Source organism: Salvia miltiorrhiza, chromosome 3, assembly GCF_028751815.1.
Source record: "Salvia miltiorrhiza cultivar Shanhuang (shh) chromosome 3, IMPLAD_Smil_shh, whole genome shotgun sequence".
Classification (NCBI taxonomy): Eukaryota; Viridiplantae; Streptophyta; class Magnoliopsida; order Lamiales; family Lamiaceae; genus Salvia; species Salvia miltiorrhiza.
In genome coordinates this window covers 20,238,335-20,264,651 of record NC_080389.1, presented here as the reverse complement: position 1 = coordinate 20,264,651, position 26,317 = coordinate 20,238,335, and the positions used below count along the sequence as shown (strand labels likewise).

The 26,317-nt window shown below is 41.2% G+C and overlaps 1 protein-coding gene and 1 long non-coding RNA gene across 2 annotated transcripts in view; both read right to left on the bottom strand.

The window, feature by feature from the left end:
• Positions 1-598: 598 nt before the first annotated feature.
• On the bottom strand, positions 599-3,236 carry LOC131018057 (uncharacterized). The gene is made up of 3 exons (XR_009100004.1): positions 3,000-3,236; positions 1,432-1,495; positions 599-920 (listed from the first exon to the last, which is right to left on the bottom strand). It is a non-coding gene; the product is annotated as an uncharacterized LOC131018057 (long non-coding RNA).
• Positions 3,237-5,936: 2,700 nt separating this feature from the next.
• LOC131018051 (uncharacterized) overlaps positions 5,937-26,317 on the bottom strand; it is a 41,113-nt gene continuing 20,732 nt past the window's right edge. Inside the window, exons 3-5 of the mRNA XM_057946786.1 lie at positions 6,807-6,919; positions 6,618-6,725; positions 5,937-6,524 (exon numbers count right to left, since the gene is read on the bottom strand). Of these exons, the coding sequence (XP_057802769.1) occupies positions 6,126-6,524; positions 6,618-6,725; positions 6,807-6,890 (591 nt within the window). The 5' untranslated portion in view covers positions 6,891-6,919 and the 3' untranslated portion in view covers positions 5,937-6,125. The remainder of the gene's footprint in view (positions 6,525-6,617; positions 6,726-6,806; positions 6,920-26,317) is intronic.

The window sequence follows — 26,317 nt, the reverse complement described above, 5'->3', positions numbered from 1 at the left end:
ATGGTAATGCGCTAGAAACTCTCCTAGCGTATCGTCCTTATCTGGCTCATACTCTCTAACCCAGCGTTTCGTTGCTTCTTCAACAATACGCTGCATCTCTCTCTCATTTGGTCCGGTGGAGCAACGGCTATACTAGCCTCAACATGACTCCCAAATATTCCTCAACTCATGGTTCTCATCATGCTCAGATAGTTCCGCCATCAAACATCACATAACTCATTAGTGAGTCAACTCAAAACTCAGCATGAAAGCGGAAAAGAAAACATCAAAAGCTCTTACCTCGATAAGTCGGAGGAGATGGGGTGTTGGGGTTCTGTTTCGACCGACTCTCAAACCAGTCTAAGAACTCAAATTAAACTAGTACTCAACTCATAAATAAGAGCAAATAAAAGCTCAACTCAATCAAGCATTTAACTCAGAGCAGACGACCTGCTCTGATACCACTCTGTCGCAGCCCGATTCCGACACTAGTAATAGCGGGGATCGAGTATCGATACGACTATTTTAAAGGAATAAAAGACAAGATGTATAGGTCAAACATCAAGCGGAAGCTCACATCAAAAGGTGTTAAGGAAATCATCATAAATGAATCCAAGGGTAAAATCGTCAACATCGTTATATCTTTTTGATTATCAGGAATTTCACGAACAAAAACAAAACGGGTATAGCTCATTTTTCATAATGAAGAATAATATGCAGAGTATCGCAGCAAAAGGCGAATCGATTATATGTATGAAGACATATAACCGTGAGTGTATTGCTTGATTTTCAAAGGAAATTAAGTATCTTAAACATCAAACTCTATTTAACATAACTTCATATCAAAACTCTATCGACAAAACAGACATACGATAGAGAAAGAAAACGTCAACCCGAAACATTCTCCACCAGCACCGCACCATACTCCCCCTCCGCTTATCCTGCACGTTTAGAAATACATGCAGGGCGTGAGTACATAAATACTCAGTGGACATATCGCCGAAAAACAAAGCTGCTCATAGAGCTATAAATTGAACTTGCCACAATTCAGCAATACACAGGAATTATATCTTAAAAGAACCTGTGCAAGCAGTTTTAACCATAAACATCATAATTAAGTGTCTGCAGACAAGTACTTGACATGTATGTACCGCATCTACAACTCATCATTATAATTAAGGTACTGAGAAGTAGGCCTCCCTCTCAAGTACCGTGACCGGTCGACCCGAAGACGGCTCACAGTCACCTTTGTGCACAAAATCCCGCTTGTGGCAGGACCGAATTCGTCTCATCTCATCAGTAGAGGGTAAACATACAAGCTCAACATCAAAAATTGGCAAGTCAAACAGTTCTCAAACATCATTTATCTCAAAAACATTTGTTAATCTCATAACATCATCAAATCATTTTAGAAAGCTCATATGATAAACATATACTCAAAATATTGCCCACCTGAAGACCTTACTCAAAATCTCCCGTCAAAGTGGAGTTACTTACTTCCTTGCTCTTCTCGTGTCTTCAGGGATCATCATCATCATCGAAAGTTCATGTCATAAAATGAATCTCGATTAGAACTCATTGACTAATTCTCAGGCCTTATCTCATACTCTATCTCTTTACTCAACTCTATATAAACTCTCCACTCATCTCACATCCTTAAGTTCAAGGATAGGTTTCAAGAAAATCATGGCTCTAAGTCTCGATTTATTTCTCATATAAGGTTCGTCTAATCTCATTCAAACACATAGGTAACACAATCACATAAGGCACATAAGAAATCACAAACAAACATCATCAAAACATGCTCTGTTTTTACACTGACTCAACTTCAAAATTTAAACTGTTCTGACTCCGACATATCCTGGACTGGAGACTCATACCGAAAGAAAGATCTTCGAGTCTAGTTTCATTTAAAAAAAAGTAGAGTCGAAAACTGCAAGTGGTTTGAGAGATATGACGTTTTTACCATTATCTACCATTTCTGGCAGTTTTGTGTAACCGAAGGTTACAATTTTTAAAAAATAGTAAACGTTGTCAAACTGGGCTCATCTTCGGTGGATATCTAGCTAACACAATAAGGTTGATACCATAAAAAGTTGGAAAGCTAGATCACATAGGAAGCTACTGAAACGAAAGTCTCGTTCCCCTGTTTTCTGAAATTCTCGGTAATAATGTGCAGTTTAAGTTTTGCATTTTAAAGAAATATCAAACGAAGTTGAAAAGACTTGAAATTTTACCAGGGTACTCAAGACTCATGTATGGACTTCCTATAAAATTTTCAAAGCTATTTCACATCGACAAACCGTCGATCACAGTAGGGGTCAGTAAGGCCTACGAAAATTTCTCCAAAATCTCATCTCAAACTCTTTATATGCTCAACCACATCAAAACGATCGAGCGAAAAATATACTCAACCTCGACTCTTCTCATCTCATATCATTCTCGAACATCAACTCAAAGCAAAAGCAAATCTCACTTTAACTCAATTAAATTCCCATGGCAAACCATAGCCAATATCCTCAACATATACTTATTTCATGCTCAAGATTATATACTTAAATGATTTCACACAATTAATCACATAGATTTATTAATCACCCTAGTTTTTATTAAACTAAAACTTTTGAAATACCACTAATCATGTATAACCTATTGATCAAAACATAGATCTAACATCCTAGGTTACCAATTAGCACAAATCAACATCATAAAACAAGATCCCATATAGATACACATATATGTCATCTTCTTCCTCAACTAACACTTTCATTTTTCACTTCTCAACCTCAAGCTTCAATCTCATCCATTATTAATCATCTAGATCATCTCATAAACTCAAATCCATCATCATATAACTCAATCCAATTCAAGAAAATAAACAACAAAATTCGTAGGGTTTCAAACCCCTAATTTTCGAAAATTTCCTAGGAATAAGTTTGGTGATTTTCTAGCTCAATCATGATCATATACTCATTCACATATCATTAATATGATCAAAAAAATAATCTAACATCACTTACTCAAGGATTTAAAAGGTGATCAAGACTTTGCTCCAACTTTGATCTTAGTTCTAGCTTCTTGAATTTGATGAGATATGATAGTGTTTGATTGGATTGGATGGTGGATTATCTCATAGTAGTGTTTGATGAAGCTTCTCTAAGCTTTCTTCAATGGACATCAATGGAGGAAAAGAGAATATAGAGAGAGAGAGGGGAGGCCGAGAATGGGGAAGAGAAGGGAGGGGGTGTGCGTGAGTTATTTGTAGAATTAGGATAATGACTTGCTCAAGAATTTAATCCCACTTGAATCAAAGTGTTATCCCAACATTTTCACTTTATAATTAAAGCATGTCCCCCCTTAACTCCTACCTCCTAATCCACTTGCCAGTTAAGATAATGAGCATGTGGTAAAAACAAAATATCTCAAGTGTAGTATTAGTGAAATTAATACACTCGATCTCAAACTCAGATACTCGATCTCAGCTCTGCCACCAGAGCAGAGCAGAGCAGAGCTAAAAGACTCGGCCAGAGCAGAGCTAAAAATCTCGCCAGAGCAGAGCTCACATCCAGAGCAGAGATCACATCCAGAGCAGAGCTCGCATCAGAGCAGAGCTCTCATCCAGAGCAGAGCTCACATCCAGAGCAGAGCTCGCAAGCCAGAGCAGAGCTGACTGACTCAGCAGAGCAGAGCTAACTGACTCGGCCAGAGCAGAGCTAACTGACTCGGCAGAGCAGAGCTTGATTTCAGCTCTGTCACCAGAGCTGAGCTCGGGTTTTCAGCTCTGTCGTCAGAGCAGAGCAGAGCTCGGCTCAACATCAGCTCGGCTTCCAGAGCAGAGCTCGGTTCAACTTCAACTCTGCTTCCAGAGCAGAGCTCGGTTTTCAGCTCTGCCTCCAGAGCAGAGCTCAGCTACGCCAGAGCTGTTATAATTTTATCGAAAGGAAAGGAATTTTTAACCTCATCAAAAAAAAAAACAATAGCTCAAACTATTGGAAAAATCTCATCTCATCATAAACTTATTTATATGTATCTCAGTAAAATATTTCTCATAAAAAAAACTGATATTCAAAAATAATAATAGCTGCATGCCATTTCCCGATTTAAAAAAAATAATCTCGTTTTCCAAAATCTCGAAAATAATCCGTGTTAAGATAACACAAAACAAAACACACTCACATCATCGTAAACAAATAGTCACGTAGAAAATCACTCAAACCATCTCAGATAAAACACGGATACAATTCTTATTAAAGCAATCAGCATTCATCTCTCAGATCGACTCTCCCTTCTATAGGGTTTCTCACTCACTTATCTCAACTCTATTCTTCTTCAGATGTTCCTATTTGCAATAGGAAAATTAAACTCACAGATACCTCTGTATCCGTCATCGGGAAAAATAAATTATGCTCTTCTCTCAATTCAATCAGCATCTCTATCTTTATCATTGATTCTATCAGACTCATATCTCTATCTAGAAGAATAACTCATCTCATCAAAATAGTGTAACTCTAATGCTCAATATTTCTATTTATCATCATAACTCCATCTCATTATAATCTCATATCTCAGTACCGTAGTACTCTCTGTAGTGTCTCGACACTACTACTACTCATAAAAGTACGGGGTGTTACAATATTTCTTTCCTTTTCTGGACAGGGTCTTGGTTTAATCTTGTCGGTTTCTTCTTGGGTGCTGCTACCTGCTGCGCCGCTTCCTGGCTTCATCCTCCTTCTGATGCCTACTGGATCCCGCGTGGTACTTATGAGCAAAGGACCGATTTGCCCAACTTTCTTCTTCTCAGACTTGAGTCTTCAAATCAAGTTGTTGTGTGCCCCGGACACCTCAGCATCATTTTTGTGCCTCTTTCACGGAATGCAGTAGCATTATGCCTTACCTGCACCTTATGCCCAAAGATTGGGCTCTCCCAAGTACTATGCTATCCCAGGTACACGACATAAACTAAAAACACAAGAAAAAGGACGAAACCTAGACCTAAACAGACTCGAAAATGAGCACAAACTGAGCTCATCAGACACCTAAACTCATGGAATGTGTTGGGGTTTCTCAGCCCCCTCACGTTCCAACTTAAAAATTAATTGGATTAGGCATGGCTGCATGGCAGCCTCCACCGATAATAGATCGAGTGTTTCCTCCTCATCCACCAATTTCAACATCCTATGCCTCCTGTCTTCCATAGCTTCAATCGTTACACCTTCCCATTCCCTCCATTTCCTTACTATCCTAACGTCAATACTTTCCATGATAATATTATGTCCCTCCATAGTTTTGACTCATGCCCGTCTTTTCCACCCGCACCATCCGTTCGTCCGTACTCCCTATTATGCCCCCCTTATTCCAGCCTCCTTCTTCCCTCACCTCCCATTCTTCCTCCATCTCACCTTCATCCACCAGCCCATCATTTCCCATGCACGCTTCCCCCTTCTCCTTTCCCTCAACACCCTCATCCCTCTCCAGCCCCACTTCAGTCTCCATGGTCACTATGAGAAACTGGACGATTAGCGATGGAATTTTCCATCGCTAAGTCCCAAATTTCCGTCGCTAAAAGTGATCAACGACGGTGACCCGTGGTCGCCGTATTAGTGGTTGCTAAGTTGTTTACCGACGGATTAGTACATCCGTCGCCAACTTACCGACGGAAACAACGACGCGCGGCCGTCGGCGGTGAAAGACGACGAAAACATCGTCTGAAATCAACGACGGAAATATCGACGGACGCAATTTCCGTCGCTATTCAGCTTCCCCACGTTAACGACGGATTACGATTCCGTCGCTATTCGGCCGCTCTACTTTTAGCGACGGACCACGATTCCGTCGCTAAATTTAAATTAAAAAAAATAAAAAAATTATAATTTACTATTCCTAGTTATCGACGTCCTGTTATTATCAATACATCAATCTCCAAAACACCAAATATATAAAATATTAAAATTTTAAACTAGCATTCAAATATTCATAACATGACATAAAATATCCAACTGTTCAAAAACATAATAGAAATATTCAAGTATTCAAAATACAAAAACACAAACATAATAGTCAAGATGATGGTCCAGATGGTGGAGTCAGTCCAAGTGGAAGCCTAGCCAATATCTGGTCTAACATATATAAAAACACAAACATAATAGTCAAGATGATGGTCCAGAGGGTGGAGTCGGTCCAGGTGGAAGCCTAGCCAATATCTGCTCGAACATACGCTGCTGAGCCTCAAATCGAGCCTTGGTCTGCTCATCTTTCAGCCTCATCTCCTCTTTCTGACGTTCTATCGCCGCTAAGGCATCCTGCAACTGCAACTCCACATCCACAAGTCGTTGTGGATCGACAGTAGGGCCCTGAAACTGAGATGTACCACTCGACTGCTCACTACTCCTATAGCTGGCTGCAAGTCCACCAACTCCAAACATTCTCTTCTTTTTGTCGAGTCCACCAACAGCCTCCACGTACACCTTGTTCATATCGATCTCTCGTGGATCAGAATCATCATCCACAGGCTGACTCTGAGAAGCAACTAATTCATCCATTCTTTCCTACAATATAATATATATAAAAAAAGAGTTATACTAAAGAATTAGAGCAATAAAAATAATACTTAAACAAGTAATTAATATTTTACTACATACTCCAATCTGTCTAGACTTCTCGTCTGTATAAGTACCATCCTTGTTCTTATGAAGGATCTGATAAGCATCATAGAAACATTCAGTCGGCTCCACTCCTTTCCTTTTAGCCTATTAAAAAATATAACAAATATAAATATTATTAATATGAATTTCAATGAAAAAAATAATATGAATACAATTTCAACGTACCGCTTCTTCAGCATACTGAAGAATAGACCTCGAACCTCCCTTGTGCTTCACTTGACCAGTTCCAGGACCTAAAGGCTCAGACATCCTACACTTTTTTGCTATCTCTGATTTGACTTTGAATTCATCAGAGTCCCAGTACTTAAGCCGATTAGGCCAGTGTTCCACGTGAATAAAAGAAGGGCAAATGGTTTTTAATACCCACTTTTATAATACATCTATCAAATCTACCCACCTATATAAAACATCTATGAAAAATACCCACTTCATAGTGAAATACCATTTCTACCCTTATACTTAATTTCTCTTTATCTTCCATCTTTTGCCTAATTAAGCTTGACTGGTATATCGGCTGAAAACTTTCCTCGTGCCCGATAGGTTACTCTGTAATCTGGGTTTGGACTGTGAGACAACGCCACGTACTGTTAAGCAAAAAACGATTTAATTGATCTTTGTTCAAATTTATCCCGCGCTTCTCAAAATGGTATCAGAGCGGGTTTTTATAGAGGAATTATATTATTTTTAATTGATTTTATGATTAACCTATGTGGGAGGAGACTCCACTTTAAAATTATGGATCCGGACGAGTGTCCGAGATGTGTACGATACAGGAATTCTCTCCAACATTTGGAGGAAGAAACCAGTCGTCTATTAGGCGATCTTACATGGAACAATCGAGCCCTCGTTACCAACCTACGACGAGGAGGAGATATCGAGCTTATTCGCGAGATTATCGCGAGTATCCAATTCTATCATGAGAACCTCATGAGATTCACCGCCACCAGAACGGCGATTGAACGAAACAGAGACGAGGCCCATCAGTCACACGATTGATGGAACCAAAAAACAAGGCGGGAGTAGCTTATCCAAGCTACCACAAGATCGAGCCAGACTCTTCCGAAAATGTCAACTTGCGGGAGATTCAAAAAACGGTGGAATATTACGGCAACAAGCTGTATGAGCTACCTATGGAGATGAGTAAAATATCACTCAAACAAGAGGAAATCCTAACCCTCTTGCGTGATATCCAGAAAAAGGTGGAGGAGATCGAAAGGCGAAAACCATGTTCCGGAAGAATTCGGAATCAATGGTCCAAAGATCCAACGTATCTACCTCTATTCGATGCAGCACCCAAGGAGTTGCAGCCAAAGGACATAATCCGAATCATGAAGGGCAAATATCATGAATAGCCTTGACAGAATCGGATTAGAAGATCTACAAGAGTTAGCAGAATCTTTTGCTAACCTCAATATGGTTGATCTAAAGATGAACTAAGGAGATGAGGCGCCCAAAACCGAGCCTCAAGAAGGAGAACCGTCAAGGAAGGGACCAGCTCAAGAAGATACAAGCGAGTTCCAACGAACCAGACGACGGAGGCCTAAAATGCAGGATACTCCTGTAGGAAAGGTCACACTAGAACCAATCCACCCATATGGATTGATTCTCAACCTCGACGAAGCCGGTTTCAAAGAATGGGAGTGTCTCATCGACGAATGGGCTTCATCATTAAAAGTCGTAATTGCCACAATTGATTACGACAAAAAAGAATTTGTCAGAATCTTCGAAGCCAGCTTGGCAGGCATGGCAAAACAATACTGGGACAAAATTGAGGTCTCAGCAAGGGAGAAGCTGTTTAGTAGCACGTCAATATATGAAATCATTGAGAAGATTACTAAACAAATTAAAATCCGTTTCTTGGAAATGGGTTTTTTCGAGGGATCCGCAGAGGAGAAGCGCAAGAAATATCAACAGGCACTTTACAATCTAAGATTGATGGTGCTAGAGCCAAAAGCTCTCGACGAATTTCTGCGCCTGTACACCCTATATGTCCATATGGGGGTGGTTGATGATCAGAAAGCCATGGACCTCTTTTTCCCAAAGTTTCCGAGTCCATGGAGGGAGATGCTCATCAATGAGTATATATCACCAGGAGGATATCCACTTGATAGCGCTTCAAGGAGGATGTCTTATGTCCACAAGAAGCTGTCCGAATGGTGCCAGAAGGCAGCGGACCAGAGGAATCTCAAGAGATTGAGGAGACTCAATAAGAAATCTCCATTGATGTGCGACAACATTGATCTTCCAACAGAGATCGGTGCTGAATTGCTATATCAAAGGAAGAGCCGAAAGAAGCATAGGTACCAACCCTATGAAAGAAAGTCCAGAAGAAGTTCTTGGAAGCCAAGAACTATGTGGACCATACAGAAGGCACGCTCCTACAAATCAGGCCAACGGAGTGGACCATCAAGAAACCGATTCTCAAATCAAAAGAGAATCCCGGCGAGAAAAACTTTCAGGCGTACTCAGGCCAAAGCAAATGAAAGTTTCAAGGATTGCAACTGCTGGTCGTGCGGTGCAAAGGGGCATATCTCCACCAATTGCCCCGACAACGAGAAGAAAGGGATAAAAAGATTTGAATCCACACAGGATATCGAAGATGCTATCTTTTACCAGAATCTGATACCCGTGTATCAGTTTGAAGATATATCCTCTGATGAGAGCATATATGAGCAAGAAAAAGTCTTTAGTTCTGAAGATTCGGAGATGACCGATGGATCAACCGGAGACGAGTCAGACTAAAGAAGAACACGAGGTCCACCACATCCAGAAAGAGGATCAGAATGGATTCACTAGCCATTTTCTGATTCCACAGGAAGAAGTGGTGAAGAAGCTCGTAAAGAAACTCAATAGGGAAACTGGAGAGGTACAGACATACCAAGGATTTTCCAATGGAAGATTGAATCGAGTTTTAAATAGCTTGATTCCATCCAAGAGGAAGCATCATGTCTATTTTGGGGTTACAAACCGAGAAATGGCGCTTCCAATTGAGATTACAAGCAATCAGGTGGAGATCCAGCTAGTTCCAGCCGAAGATATTATGCAGGATCTCAAGAAAATGAAGCCAGAAGTCGCAAGTACGATGAAATGGATTCATATTGGAGCAATTCAGTTGGTAATCAAATCCTCCCTCTCCCCAGGGACAGACCAACCAATTGATGTCGCACTTTGCGACAAAAGGATCAGAGATACAAGAGCATCAGTTCTTGGAGCCTTTTCGGGCAATCTCTATGCCAAGAGGATTATAACCGAATTCTACCCACAAATCGCTTATAATCTGCAAGACTCATCCTTCAGCCGAGCCCTGTGTTGGATTTGTATACTGAAAGCAAGAACGTTTTATGCTTGTATACAATGTTTCCTAAGTTCACTATCTAATCTCCTATCTGATTGTGTTCATGATTGCATATGTATGTTCTTTATCTCTATATAAGTAGATTATATGGTGTGTTGTAGATCACAGAAGACCATATAATTGGAATAACCTTAAGAGATATAATATGATCACAGCCGAAATAACTCTAGGACAAGTTATTGGTTTAGGCTGCAGTATAGATGGAAGTAGTTTGTCTTGGCTACTTGTCTATACTGGTACGTCATTACGTATTGATAGGACCACAGTTTGAGATGTATTCTTCTATCTGACTTAAGTGAAGAATCAAGATCTCGGTGACTTATAAATCTTAATACTAATAAGTATTCAGATATATATATTAATTCGTATATCACTTTGACTTACTATGGGTGAAAGTTATATACTAACTCGAGTACTCTGTATCTTAGGTGATAGCGGTTAAAATATGATATTTGATTATCTGTATTAGTACCCGTATCCGGTATAGGATAATGACATCCCCTTAAGGAGCTCAATAAGGTTTATTACGCTAAACCCTGCAGGTTGATTAAGTTCAGGCGTAATAATAAAGTTTGAGTGGTACTGCTTAAGGATTTATAAAGAGATTAATTAATTTAAGCTGTCAGAGCTCTAATTAATTAATGGATGTCGGATATTTTAAATACGGAGATTTAATAAGTCTAAATACAAGCCCCCGACTCATCACCGGCAATAAAGGGGTAAGTCAGTATCGGTTCTCTAGTGGAATGAACTGATATTTATAAATTAATTATGGTCTGGGCTGACCATAGATAATTAATTTATTTGAGGCCCATCTTTATTCCTTGTATTTGGTCCCTGAACTGGCCCAATGTCTCCTTGCCCTAGCAAAGAGAGAACACGCCTATCACAAGATTTCTGGCGTCCCACAGCTTATTTATTTTATTTAAATACAGCTGTCAGCTCTCAGGAAAAACACACTAATTAATTAGGGTTTTGAGAGAGCAGATTAGAGCGGCACCAAACGTGATAGGCATAATTCTCTCTTGGGACTTTCACAGCTCGTTGTCCATCCAACGGTGAAAGCTGAGCGGGATACAGTCGAGAAGATCAGAGCTGGAGTCAGTTTTTCGCAGGAAATCAAGTTCTGGCAGTCTCCGTAAAACGGCCATAACTTCCTCCACAGAACTCCGATTCAGATGAATCAGGCGGCCACGGAAAGCGCTTTCGAAGACGAAGAAGTCGTATTTCTGCACAAAATACGATTGGAGGTCGTTTGACGGGTCAGACGGAGCGTTGAAGTTGGCTGACCTGTTCAGCGACAGATTGACGAATTCTTCTGAATTCTTCAGGTATTTCTGAACTCCAACGTGCAGCTGTTAAATTCATAGGAGCATGTTAGGATTAATCGTTGTATGGTAAATTAATAATAACCAAGAAACGATCATCGGGCAAACGGAACGTTAATTCAATTTAATATTCCTTCAATTGGTATCAGAGCCCAGGATTAATTTCTTGGCTCTATTATTAATTTGTGTACGATTAATAATATGCGTTGTTTTTACTGCTGTTGTTCTTCGTGGCTTGTTGATTCGTGGGATACGTCGTTTGACGTTGTAATCGTTTTTCACCACGAGAAAATCCGTGGTTAGATTAGGATTTCAATTGTATTTGTTTTTCCGTTGTAAATCTGTAAAATCGAGGAACGAAACGGGGATGACGACGAATCAACAACGAGGAACGGTGTTTGGTGAGACGGAGGCGCAACGGGCACGGAGCAAGCAAGGCCGCCGGCGCCGAGGGCCGCGCACGCGCGAGCGCTTGCGCGCGCCTGGGCAGGCGCCGTGCGCCCTTGCTGCTGCTGCTCGATGCGGGTCAAGGCGAGGCGGACCAGGGCGGGCTGGGCGAGCGACGGGAACTGCCGGCAGGGGCGGTGCGCGCCCGGGGCCGCGTCTGCGCGCTCTGCGCGCTGCGCGCCCAGCGGGCGGCGCACTGCCGCTGCTATTCGTCGCCTGCTGGAACTGCTGCCGCCCGGGGTTGCCGAGTGTTGCTGCTGGAGTCGGCAAGGGGCGAGGGCTGGGCGTGCTCGGGCCGTGCGCGCGCGTGCCTGCTGGCTGAGTGCTGCGCGCCCAGCGCCGCACTGCTCGGCCGTCTGCCCGGGCCGCTGCTGCGCACACTATTTGCCCATGCCGAGGCTGGTGCTGCCGGAGCCGAGCACGAGGAGGAGACCGGCGGCGGGGCAGCCGCCGCCGTGGACTGCTGTTGCTGGCTGAAGGCGGCGGCGGCGGCTAGGGTTTCCAAACCCTAGCTGCGTTTCAAACCCTAGGGGGCCCAAACCCTAGCTTGACGGGCCCATGTGTTCGGGCCGAGTTTTTTCATTTAGTTTTGGGCTTGTTTTCTATTTTATTTTGTAATAGAATAGATGTTGGGTTTCCACGAATGGGTCACGAAGAATTTTAATTCTTTATTACTGTTCTTTGCATGTCGTGGTTGTTAATCCCTTATGCTCTTTACCTGCTTTTGCATGTCTTTGCTTGTTAATATTTGTTTATTAATTGTGCTTAGACAAGCATGCTAGTAGGTTTGTCATTTTCTTAAGCATGTTTTAGAATTCTGTAAGCATGTTTTACATGTTGCGTTCTAGATGAGCATGTTTAGGATTATGTGTTGAGCATGATCAAACCTTTTGAAAGAAAAAGACTAAGCTGTATTAATAATTTTATAGACGATTAAAATTATTTAGATCTCCACAAACGGTCTCTAGACAAAGTGATTGGCGTTGTGAGTAAACGTCCACCCGCGTGGCTTATTTCATATTTGTCCTCTCATAAGTTTGTCAGATGAGGTTTCTATAAAAATATTTAAATCCATTAAAGTAGTGGGAGTTATGCAGTAAACGTCCACCCGCGTGGCTTACTAGTATAATTTTTCACGAGTACTTTAGACGATGGAATTAAATAAGATAACTAAGGAATTAAATTGAATGCGGCATGGTCCTTGTGAGTATGTCAAATTCGAGAATTTAATTTCAAAAGTTAGGTTGTGGTTACTACTTAATAATTTTATTCTTAAAATTATATAGACCTCCACAAGCGGTCTCTAGACAAAGTGATTGGCGATGTGAGTAAACGTCCACCCGCGTGGCTTACTTCATATTTGTCCTCTCATAAGTTTGTCAGATGAGGTTTCTATAAAAATATTTAAATCCATTAAAGTAGTGAGAGTTATGCAGTAAACGTCCACCCGCGTGGCTTGCTTGTATAATTTCCACGAGTACTTTGGAGAATGGAATTAAATAAGATAACCAAGATAATTAAATTGAAAGCGGCATGGTCCGAGTGAGTATGTCAATTTCGAGAATTTAATTATCAAGGTTAAATTGTGGTCATTGCTTAGATATCATATCAAGTACAATGTACAACTCCCCGAGGAGTCCCTTCTTGATTATGATATGGTCTAGTTAAGGTCCAACTATTAATTTATTTTGTCAAAAGGTTAAGTTGACATGGATGGAAATTAAACGACTAGGTAAATAGTCTGGTTGAGGAGTTCGTGTGTAAACGTCCACCCGCGTGGCTTGCACATGGAATTCTTTGAGCGGTTGGAGGTTTCAATAATATTGTTTTATCAAAAGGTTACAATATTATTGTTACGAATTATGTGCTTCATGTTCTTACATGTTTATTTGTTTACTTTCAGATATGTCTATGTCTCCTGTTTCTTTATTCTTGCACAAAGACTTTTAACCGGTCCACATATATAAAATGGAAACGCAGTTTTGGATTTTTATCTTTATCACAAATTAACACAAGTTTTCTTTGTGTTGCTTTCTACTCCACGTTCTTATGGTCCGAACAATGAGTCAACTGATGAGAAAAATGAATTACATAAAAGGTGGCATAAGACGAATAATGTGGCTATATGCTATATTATGAGTATAATGACACAAACCTTGTAGCTTCAACATCAGGGCATGGACGATGCTATTAGCATCATGCTGAATCTCAAGAAAGTGTTCGGAGAGTTGGACTGAGCTGCTCATTTAAATTTGATGAGAGTAATCTCGTTATTTTTATGAGTGAGCACAGCTCAGTGCACGAGCATGTCATGCAAATTTTGACGGACTTGACTTGCTCAGTGGGAGTATCGACGGTGAGGCAAAAAGTCGATATTATCCTAAACTCTCTTCCCAAGTCTTTTAATTAAGAACTTCCGCCTCAACGCTGTTATGAGCAAGAAAGATAATACTCTTTTTGAGTTGTTGAATGCTCTAGTTACGGCTAAGGAAGTTGTGGGAAGAGATGTGCAAGCACTTGTTATTGCCAAAGGAAAGCCATCTTCTTCGTCGAATGACGGGAAGAAGAAGGGTCCAAGGGGCAAGAAAGACAAGGGAAATAGTGGGAGTAGTGGTGTGATAAGATTGAGTATTGGAAATTTCTTCTTTCAATACTCAAGGCAAAGGGTTAAGGTACTTCACTTGCTATAGTAACTGAGACATGTCAGCTCGTTTTCTACTCAGTTGTGAGTAGTGGATAACGAGAGAAACTGATAATGATTGTTGCACCTTGCATGGCTTTAAGGCTGACAAGGAAGCTGAGAAGTGATGAGATGATTGTCTTCATAGGCAACGTGACTAGAGTCGCAGTTGTTGCAATTGGAGACTTGTCTTTAAGTTCTAAAGATAAAGTTTAGTTTTTGAGAGTTCCTTATCATGTTCCAAAATTTTGAATAGATGGATCTTATGTCATTTTTGATAGTGGTGTTTCTATCATAAGAAATGACAAAAGTTGTCTATTCTGGTATTTTTGAACATCTCTCTTCACACTATAACTTGTCTTCAAAATACCTTTATATTGCATTTACATCATCGAACAAAAGAAAGAGAAAAGTTAAGGCTAATCTCTCATGAGGATCTTACACATATATTGATACCCTAGATTAGGTCACATCTATCTTAACAGGATCTAAAGGCTCGTGTCTAAATAAGTACATTGGATTCAATCCAGGTTGTACTATTTCGAACCTGCGAATCCTGTATAGAGGAAAAGATGGAGACCAGGTCATTCATGACAAAGGGGATAAAGGGCCAATAATGTGTTAGGAATTATCTTTTCTGATTCATTGTCAGTGTTTGGGATTCCAACCCAGTTTACTACACCATGTAATCCTTATATAAAATGGTGTGGTGGAGAGAAGAAATAGGTCACTCTCGAAAAAATATGTCCGATGATGAGTTATGCATCTTTGCAATTAGTCTTAAAGAATTAGAAGGTGGTTATTAGCAATGACACACGATTCTTAGAAGTGGACTATGGGAATAATTACTAATCCAAGTCAGATAGTGTGTTTCAAGAAATTGAAGACATTAGACAGGCGATTCCATCACCCAAGCCAAGTATGCAAGAATTTTTGTACCACAAGACACTGCACGCACTGTTGACACACATGTGCCCCCACAGATCCATTGTAGTGGGAGGGTTGTGGGACAACCCGATCGATTTATGTTCTTGGGAGAATCTTTGGATTCAGTCCCTGGTAGTGAATATAAGAGAATCGACCCAGATATCTACTTGGAATTAGTGGAAGACGAGAATGTAGATTCTTGGCACACCTCAATGGAGCAATCCATTAAGAATATGGGTGTGAAGGAATATTAAATTGAATTAACGTTCCGTTTGCCCGATGATCGTTTCTTGGTTATTATTAATTTGCCATACAACGATTAATTCCTAACATGCTCCTATGAATTTAACAGCTGCACATAGGTGTTAGGAAAACTTACTTGAGAATCGGATGCACAAATGGTTGATAATCGCGTTGAATGATTCAGACTCCAGCTCTGATCTTCTCGACTGTATCCCGCTCAATTCCCAACGTTGGATGGACAACGAGCTATGAGAACTCCCAAGACAGAATGGCACCTCACGATTTTCTGCGCCTCCCTCTGCTCTCAAACCCTAATATTTTATCAGTGTATTTTCCTGAGAGCTGACAGCTGTATTTAATAATACAGAAATAAGGAGGAGGCGCCAATTACAGTGCTAGGGCCGAAAATTCTGTCTTCATGGGCTAGGAGACATTGGGCCAGCCCAGGGACCAGATACAAGGAATAAAGATGGGCCTCAAATAAATTAATTCATCCATGGTCAGCCCAGACCATAATTAATTTATAAATATCAGTTCATTCCACTAGAGAACCGATACTGACTTACCCCTTTATTGCCGGTGATGAGTCGGGGCTTGTATTTAGACTTATTAAATCTCCGTATTTAAAATATCCGACATCCATTAATTAATTAGAGCTCTGACAGCTTAAATTAATTAATCTCTTAATAATTCCTTAAGCAGTACCACTCAATCTTTATTATTACGCCTGAACTTAATCAACCTGCAGGGTTTAGCGTAATAAACCTTATTGAGCTCCTTAAGGGGATGTCATTATCCTATACCGGATACGGGTACTAATACAGATAATCAAATATCATATATTAACTGCTATCACCCAAGATACAGAGTACTCGAGTTAGTATTTAACTCTCGCTCATAGTAAGTCAAAGTGATATACGAATTAACATATATATCTGAATACTTATTAGTATTAAGATTTATAAGTCACCGAGATCTTGATTCTTCACTTAAGTCAGATAGAAGAATACATCTCAACTGTTGGTCCTATCAATACGTAATGACGTACCAGTATAGACAAGTAGCCAAGACAAACTACTTCCATCTATACTGCAGCCTAAACCAATAACTTGTCCTAGAGTTATTTCGGCTGTGATCATATTATATCTCTTAAGGTTATTCCAATTATATGGTCTTCTGTGATCTACAACACACCATATAATCTACTTATACAGAGATAAAGAACATACATATGCAATCATGAACACAATCAGATAGGAGATAAGAATAGTGAATAACAGGAATCATTGTATACAAGCATAAAGTTCTTGCTTTCAGTATACAAATCCAACAATCTCCCACTTATACTAAAGCAAAACTTTTAGTATACAATGTGTCTAAATACTAGCTATTACAAAACTTCACTTCATCTCTCCCACTTATACTGAAAGTTTTTCTCTAAGTGGGTGGCATCAACCGCAATCCCATCCCTCGAGCATGCTTCTCATAGGTCTTTTGCGGTAAGCTTTTCGTGAAAGGATCAGCTAGGTTCTCCAATGTATCAATCTTCTCTACTAGCACATCTCCTCTGTTTACGATTTCTCGTATAATGTGGTACTTTCTCTCTATGTGTTTTTGACGCCTTGTGGCTCCTGGGTTCCTTAGAATTTGCCACTGCACCCGAGTTATCACAATAAATTATGATACTCTTAGGCAAATTAGGGACCACTCCTAGATCCAAGAGGTAGTTCCGGAACCATACAGCCTCCTTAGCAGCTTCCGAAGCAGCTACATACTCGGCTTCCATGGTGGAGTCTGCAATGCACTTCTGCTTTGCACTCCGCCATGATACGGCTCCACCTCCCAAGGTAAACACATAACCAGAGGTAGATCTCTTCTCATCCCGGTCAGCCTGGAAATCCGAATCGGTGTAACCCAAAGGAAATAGACTGTCTGACTGGTAAACTAGCCTATAATCTCGAGTCCTCTTCAGGTACTTGAGAATATGCTTTACCGCAGTCCAGTGTCCTGGTCCAGGGTTCGACTGATATCTTGCAACCATGCCAACGACATAGCAAATATCAGGTCTCGTGCAGAGCATCGCATACATGAGGCTACCTATGGCGGAAGCATAGGGTATCTTCCTCATCTCCTCAACCTCACTAGGCGTCTTAGGACACATGTCCTTAGACAGAGGAATGCCATGTCTAAAAGGTAGCAAGCCTTTCTTGGCATTCTGCATGCTAAAACGAGCAATCACAGTATCAATGTAAGACGCTTGAGATAAGCTCAACATCCTTTTCTGGCGATCACGGACGACCTTGATCCCCAGGATGTACGCTGCATCTCCTAAGTCTTTCATTTGAAACTGTTCGGATAACCACTTCTTTATGTCCGATAATAGCTCAACATTGTTGCCAATGAGGAGGATATCATCTACATAAAGTGCAAGGAAAACCACGTCACCATTGGCATCTAAACGGTACACGCAACTCTCGTTCTCACAACGAGTAAATCCATAGGATTTAATGACCTCGTCAAAACGTTTGTTCCATGACCTCGAAGCTTGCTTAAGTCCATAAATGGACTTCTTAAGCTTCCACACAAGATGCTCTTCGCCCTTCTTCACAAACCCTTCAGGTTGCTGCATATAGATGTCCCTTCCTTCTTCAAGGAAACCGTTTAGGAAAGCGGTCTTGACATCCATTTGCCAAATCTCAAGGTTCATGTGGGCTGCTATGGCAAGGAGTATTCGGATAGACTTAAGCATGGCAACCGGCGAAAAGGTCTCATCATAATCTATACCCTGTTCCTGGGTATAACCTTTCGCCACCAGTCTAGCTTTAAAAGCTGCGACTTCGCCATCCGAATCTCTCTTTCTCTTGTATACCCACCTACTACCTATAGCTAGGAAGCCATCTGGTAGTTCGGTCTTCTCGTATACATCCATAGCACCCATGGATTCTATTTCAGAAACCATGGCCTCGTACCAAGAATCTGCATCTTGATCTTTCATCGCTTGTCTATAGTTATCAGGGTCGACATCCTTCTGTTCATCAACAGGGAGTAGATCCGAAGATTCTCCCAAGAACATAAATCGATCGGGTTGAACTACAACCCTCCCACTACGACGAAGCGGTGGTGGTACAGTTGTGACAATGGTTTGTGCAGGGTCTTGTGGTGCATTCACTTGCACACTTGGCTGGGGTGATGGAATCGCCTGTCCATTGCCTTCGATTTCTTGAAGGACAATCTCGGACTTAGACTTGTGATTACTTTCATAATCGTGTTCCAAGAATCGTGCGTTGGTGCTAACAACCACTTTCTGATCCTTCGGATTATAAAAGTAACCACCTTTCGTTTCCTTAGGGTATCCTATAAACAGCATTAGTTCGCATCTCGGCTCCAATTTCCTCGCTTCCTTGTCTAGCACGTATGCAGGACAACCCCATATCTTTATATGATTCAAGCTGGGCTTACGCCCTGACCATAACTCAATAGGAGTTTTAGGAACCGATTTGGACGGTACCCGATTCAGCAAATAAACCGCTGTTTCCAAGGCATATCCCCAAAACGAAATAGGCAATGATGCATAGCTCATCATAGATCGTACCATTTCCATAAGAGTTCTGTTTCTTCTCTCCGCTACACCGTTCTGTTGGGGAGTACCTGGTGCAGTCAATTGGGATGTAATCCCAAGATCTGACAAGTATTGCAGAAACTCGTTCCCGAGGTATTCGCCACCGCGATCAGACCGCAATGACTTGATAGATTTACCCGTTCTCTTCTCCACCTCCGCCTTGAATTCTTTGAATTTCTCAAAGCATTCAGACTTGCGTTGAAGTAGGTAAATATACCCATACCTTGAGTAATCGTCAATGAAAGTGACGAAGTACTCGTATCCTCCACGAGCTCTAGTGGACATCGGTCCACACAAGTCAGAGTGAATCAATTCTAACACATCCGAGGCCCTATTCCCCTTTGCCTTAAAAGGCCTTGCCGTCATCTTTCCCTCTATACAGGATTCGCAGGTTCTAAATGGCACAGCTTGAAAATCTTTCAAGATTCCATTTGAAACGAGCCTTTGGATCCTATTTAGATTGATGTGGCCTAATCTTAGGTGCCAAGTATGTGTATATTGTTCATGAGAGTAATATTTTCTCTTATTAGGATTTGGAAGAATTTGTGATGTAGATGCAACATGGACAGAGTTATTCATTGGACATGTAATAGTATAGAGAGAGTTGTTCAAAATTCCAGAACAAATAATCTTGTTATCTCTCATGATAGAGACACCCCCATCAAAAGTAACAGAATATCCATTCAAAAACAACTTTGAAACAGAAATTATGTTCCGCCGAAACTCCGGCACATATAAAATATCTCTCAAAACTAAAATGTCATCACCAAAACATAAAGATAAATCTCCAATAGCAACAGCTGCGACCTTCGACGCATTGCCCATGGAGATGGTGATCTCATCACTTGCCAGCTCCCTTGTTGGGTTGAACCCCTGCAAGGTGTAACAAACATGGTCAGTTGCCCCCGTATCCACTACCCACGAATGAGTAGAAAACGAAGCTAAACATGTTTCTGTTACTAAAACTTGTGACGTACCTTGTCCCTTTGCCTTGAGCACTGGACAATCTTTCTTCCAATGCCCAACCTTGCCGCACTTGAAGCACTTTCCCTTGGCTGTCGGCTTGTTCACGCCGCCGCTAGGGCCATCAACCTTGGCTTTACCGCTCCCACTAGCCTCATGGTCATGCTTGCCCTTTGGACCTTTCCACTTCTTTTTCCCGCCTTTCGACGAAGAAGTAGATCCCTTGGCAGCAACAAGGACCTCTTTCCCATTGCGCGTGCCCATGACCCCCTCTGCCGAAACTAGAGCATTCAACAACTCATTAAGAGTATAGTTGGCCTTGCTCATAACGACATTGAGACGGAAATGCTCAAAAGTCTTGGGGAGAGTATTGAGGATGATATCGACCTTGGCTTCGCCTTCGATACCCCCTCCTAGCAGATCAAGCCTGTCAAACAGATTTGTCATATGCATGACATGATCGTGCACCGAGCTGCCCTCGCTCATTTTACAAGACAAGATTTCTCTCATCAAGTTAAAACGAGCAGACCTCTCGGACTCCCCATAAACCTCACTGAGGTTTAACATGATGGTCGCTGCGTCATCCATGACCTGATGCTGGAGTTGCAAATTTTGCGACATAGTCATCATAATATAGCACTTGGCCATATTATTCGACTTGTGCCACCTTTTATGCGCCTCACGATCCGCATCAGTCGACTCATCAGTTAAGGCCGCGGGACGTGGAGTGGTAAGCACAAAACTGTGCTCATCAGCGTCAAGAATATACATAATATGGCGTTTCCATTCAGTGTAATTTGGACCGGTGAGAGGATTGTTGGCTAGAATGTTAATAATCGGAGACATAGACATATCTGAAAGTAAACAAATAAACATGTAAGAACATGAAACGCATATAGTTCGTAACAGTAATATTGTAACCTTTTGATAAAACAATATTAATGAAACCTCCAACGGCTCAAAGAATCCCATGTGCAAGCCACGTTGGGTGGACGTTTACACATGAACTCCTCAACCAGACTATTTACCTAGTCATTTAATTTCCATCCATGTCAACTTAACCTTTTGACAAAGGAAATTAATAGTTGGCACCTTAACTAGACCATATCATCATCAAGAAGGGACTCCTTTGGGAGTTGTACATTGTACTTGATATGATATCTAAGCAATGACCACATTTTAACCTTGAAAATTAAATTCTCGAAATTAGCATACTCACTAGGACCATGCCGCTTTCAATTTAATTTTCTTGGTTATCTTATTTAATTCCATTCTCCAAAGTACTTGTGAAAATTACACAAGTAAGCCACGTTGGGTGGACGTTTACTGCATAACTCCCACTACTTTAATGGTTTAAATATTTTTTATAGAAACCTCTTCTGACAAACTTATGAAAAACAAATATGAAGTAAGCCACGTTGGGTGGACGTTTACTCATATTGCTAATCACTTTGTCTAGAGACCGCATGTGGAGGTCTAAAATAATTTTTAATTACTATAAAAATTATTAAACTGCTTAGTCTTTTTCTTTCAAAAGGTTTGTTCATGCTCAAGCACATAAACCTAAACATGCTTCTCTAGAACGCAACATGTAAATCATGCTCGCAGAATTCTAAAACATGCTTAAGAAAACGGCAAACCTACTAACATGCTCGTCTAAGCGCAATTAATAAACAAATATTAACAAGCAAAGACGTGCAAAAAGCAGGTAAAGAGCATAAGGGATTAACAACCACGACATGCAAAGAACAGTAATAAAAGAATTAAAATTCTTCGTGATCCATTCGTGGAAACCCAACATCTATTCTATTACAAAATAAAATAGAAAAACAAGCCCAAAAACTGAAGATAAAACTCGGCCCGAACACATGGGCCCGTCAAGCTAGGGTTTGGGCCCCCTAGGGTTTGAAACGCAGCCACCTAGGGTTTGGAACCCTAGGCGCCGCCGCCTCTCTGCACAGCCGCCCCGGCGCGCGCGGCAGACCGGCGTATGCCGCACCAGCAGCCCGGCGAGCGAGCAGCCCAGCGGCAGCAGCCTCTGCGCGGCACCGGGCGAACAGCAACAGTCGGCAGCAGCCTCCGCGCGCCTCCAGCGCGCCTCCAGCGCGCGCACAGCGGCAGCAGACTCCGGCGCTCTCAGCGGCAGCAGCTCCAGCAGGCATCCCGGCGTGGACAGCAGCAGCGGCAGCAGCGGCAGTGCGCCGCCCGCTGGGCGCGCAGCGCGCGAAGCGCGCAGGCGCGGCCCCGAGCGCGCACAGCCCCTGCCGGCTGCAGCCCCCTTCCCTGCCCGACCCGCACAGCAGCCCCGCCTCGCCTCGCATCGAGCAGCAGCAGCAAAGGCGCACGGCGCCTGCCCAGGCGCGCGGCGCTCAGCGCGCGCGCAGCCCTTGGCGCCGGCGGCCTTGCTCGCTCCGTGCCCGTTGCTCCTCCTTACACCTTCCTCGTCGTTGATTCGTCGTCGTCCTCGTCTCGTTCTTCAATTTTTACAGATTTACAACGGAAAAAACAAATACAATTGAAATCCTAATCTAACCACGGATTTTCTCGTGGTGAAAAACGATTACAACGTCAAACGACGTATCCCACGAATCAACGAATCACGAAGAACAACAGCAGTTAAAAGACAACGCACATTATTAATCGTACACAAATTAATAATAGAGCCAAGAAATTAATCCTGGGCTCTGATACCAATTGAAGGAATATTAAATTGAATTAACGTTCCGTTTGCCCGATGATCGTTTCTTGGTTATTATTAATTTGCCATACAACGATTAATTCCTAACATGCTCCTATGAATTTAACAGCTGCACATAGGTGTTAGGAAAACTTACTTGAGAATCGGATGCACAAATGGTTGATAATCGCGTTGAATGATTCAGACTCCAGCTCTGATCTTCTCGACTGTATCCCGCTCAATTCCCAACGTTGGATGGACAACGAGCTATGAGAACTCCCAAGACAGAATGGCACCTCACGATTTTCTGCGCCTCCCTCTGCTCTCAAACCCTAATATTTTATCAGTGTATTTTCCTGAGAGCTGACAGCTGTATTTAATAATACAGAAATAAGGAGGAGGCGCCAATTACAGTGCTAGGGCCGAAAATTCTGTCTTCATGGGCTAGGAGACATTGGGCCAGCCCAGGGACCAGATACAAGGAATAAAGATGGGCCTCAAATAAATTAATTCATCCATGGTCAGCCCAGACCATAATTAATTTATAAATATCAGTTCATTCCACTAGAGAACCGATACTGACTTACCCCTTTATTGCCGGTGATGAGTCGGGGCTTGTATTTAGACTTATTAAATCTCCGTATTTAAAATATCCGACATCCATTAATTAATTAGAGCTCTGACAGCTTAAATTAATTAATCTCTTAATAATTCCTTAAGCAGTACCACTCAATCTTTATTATTACGCCTGAACTTAATCAACCTGCAGGGTTTAGCGTAATAAACCTTATTGAGCTCCTTAAGGGGATGTCATTATCCTATACCGGATACGGGTACTAATACAGATAATCAAATATCATATATTAACTGCTATCACCCAAGATACAGAGTACTCGAGTTAGTATTTAACTCTCGCTCATAGTAAGTCAAAGTGATATACGAATTAACATATATATCTGAATACTTATTAGTATTAAGATTTATAAGTCACCGAGATCTTGATTCTTCACTTAAGTCAGATAGAAGAATACATCTCAACTGTTGGTCCTATCAATACGTAATGACGTACCAGTATAGACAAGTAGCCAAGACAAACTACTTCCATCTATACTGCAGCCTAAACCAATAACTTGTCCTAGAGTTATTTCGGCTGTGATCATATTATATCTCTTAAGGTTATTCCAATTATATGGTCTTCTGTGATCTACAACACACCATATAATCTACTTATACAGAGATAAAGAACATACATATGCAATCATGAACACAATCAGATAGGAGATAAGAATAGTGAATAACAGGAATCATTGTATACAAGCATAAAGTTCTTGCTTTCAGTATACAAATCCAACAGGGTGTATACTAAAAAATCTTGCTACCAGGAGGCAGTTATGCCTTAGGTTGTAAGTAAGTATGCAAGATAATGACAGGCCCGAATGAGCAAGGTCGTAGCTTCCGAAGCTAGACTGGTGGCGAAAGGTTATGCCCAGTGTAAGGGTATAGGTTATGATGATATTTTCGCAAGTACCATGCTCAGAACATTCGGATCATTTTACCCATAGCAGCTCACTTAAACCATCGAGGTTACGTGAGGGAGGGAGAGAAACATCTCGTGTTAATCGCTCTCGTGTCATCGGTGATGTGGTTTATCTTGCATTTTATGTAAACAATATCCTCCTAATTGGCGACAATATGGAGCTATTGTTAAGACATAAAGTAATGGTTATCCGAACAGTCTCATATGAAAGACTAAGGAGGTACAGTATACATCCTTGTGATCAAGGTTATAAGGGATCACTAGAAAAAGATGTTGGGCTTATCTCGAGTGTCTTACATTGATACTGAGAATACTCGTTGTAGTATGAATACCGCCAAGAAAGGATTGCTACCTTTTAGATATGGCGTTCCTTTATCTAAAGACTATGTCTTAAGATACCTGTTGAGGTTGAGGAAATGAAGGCAGTATTCTACGTTTCCGCAGTAGATAGCTTCATGTATGGATTGCTATGTACGAGATCTTATATTTGCTATGCAGTTAGCATGATTGTAAGATATCAATATAGTCCTAGTTAAGGACACTGAATTGTGGTAAATTATATTCTCAAGTCCCTGACTAGAGAATAAGGATAGTTTACCAGTTAGACAGTTTAGTTCCTTTTTGGATTATATGATTTCGGATTTCCAGGCTGACCGGTACAAAGAATAATTACCTCGAGCTATGTGTTTTTTCTTGGGAGGTAAAACCTTTTGGTTTGACCACTACCTCCAGGGTCTAAGAGTAATTCCTAGTTTGCGTGGGAGCATCACCTTCGTGATACCTCAAGTGCAGTTGCGAACTCAAAGGAATCCAAGAACCACAAGGGGTTAAACACATGGAGAGTAAGTACCAAGTTATACGATTATTCGTAAATCGAGGTTTTTGTGCTCAAAGAATAAATTCTCACATATTGGAGAAACCTACTGATCTTTCACAAAAGGCTTATCGCAAATGGTCATTGAAAGATGGGAATGCGATTGATGCCAGATTGATGCCACCCACTTAGGAAACTTTAAGTATAAGTGGGAGAAGTGTTAGGTGATTGGTAAATAGACGCATTGTATACTAAAAGTTTGCTTTAGTATAAGTGGGAGATTGTTGGATTTGTATACTGAAAGCAAGAACGTTTTATGCTTGTATACAATGTTTCCTAAGTTCACTATCTAATCTCCTATCTGATTGTGTTCATGATTGCATATGTATGTTCTTTATCTCTATATAAGTAGATTATATGGTGTGTTGTAGATCACAGAAGACCATATAATTGGAATAACCTTAAGAGATATAATATGATCACAGCCGAAATAACTCTAGGACAAGTTATTGGTTTAGGCTGCAGTATAGATGGAAGTAGTTTGTCTTGGCTACTTGTCTATACTGGTACGTCATTACGTATTGATAGGACCACAGTTTGAGATGTATTCTTCTATCTGACTTAAGTGAAGAATCAAGATCTCGGTGACTTATAAATCTTAATACTAATAAGTATTCAGATATATATATTAATTCGTATATCACTTTGACTTACTATGGGTGAAAGTTATATACTAACTCGAGTACTCTGTATCTTAGGTGATAGCGGTTAAAATATGATATTTGATTATCTGTATTAGTACCCGTATCCGGTATAGGATAATGACATCCCCTTAAGGAGCTTGATGCGTCTTCGACTTTTGGGCCATTTGGCCCTCTTTTTCTCTTTATTTGTGTCAGTTCAGGTCTGTCCAGGGGGAAAACAAAGTTGTGGAGGAAGGAAGATCAGTGGAGCGGAAACGGAAGAAATGCGGTCAGTATGGGCCTTACCAAGCCCAGATTGCTACATCATGTTTACCAGCATAAAGCTTCGGCCAACAAGTACCTCTCCAATTCAACTTGGGGCATGGGAACCTGGAGCAACCAC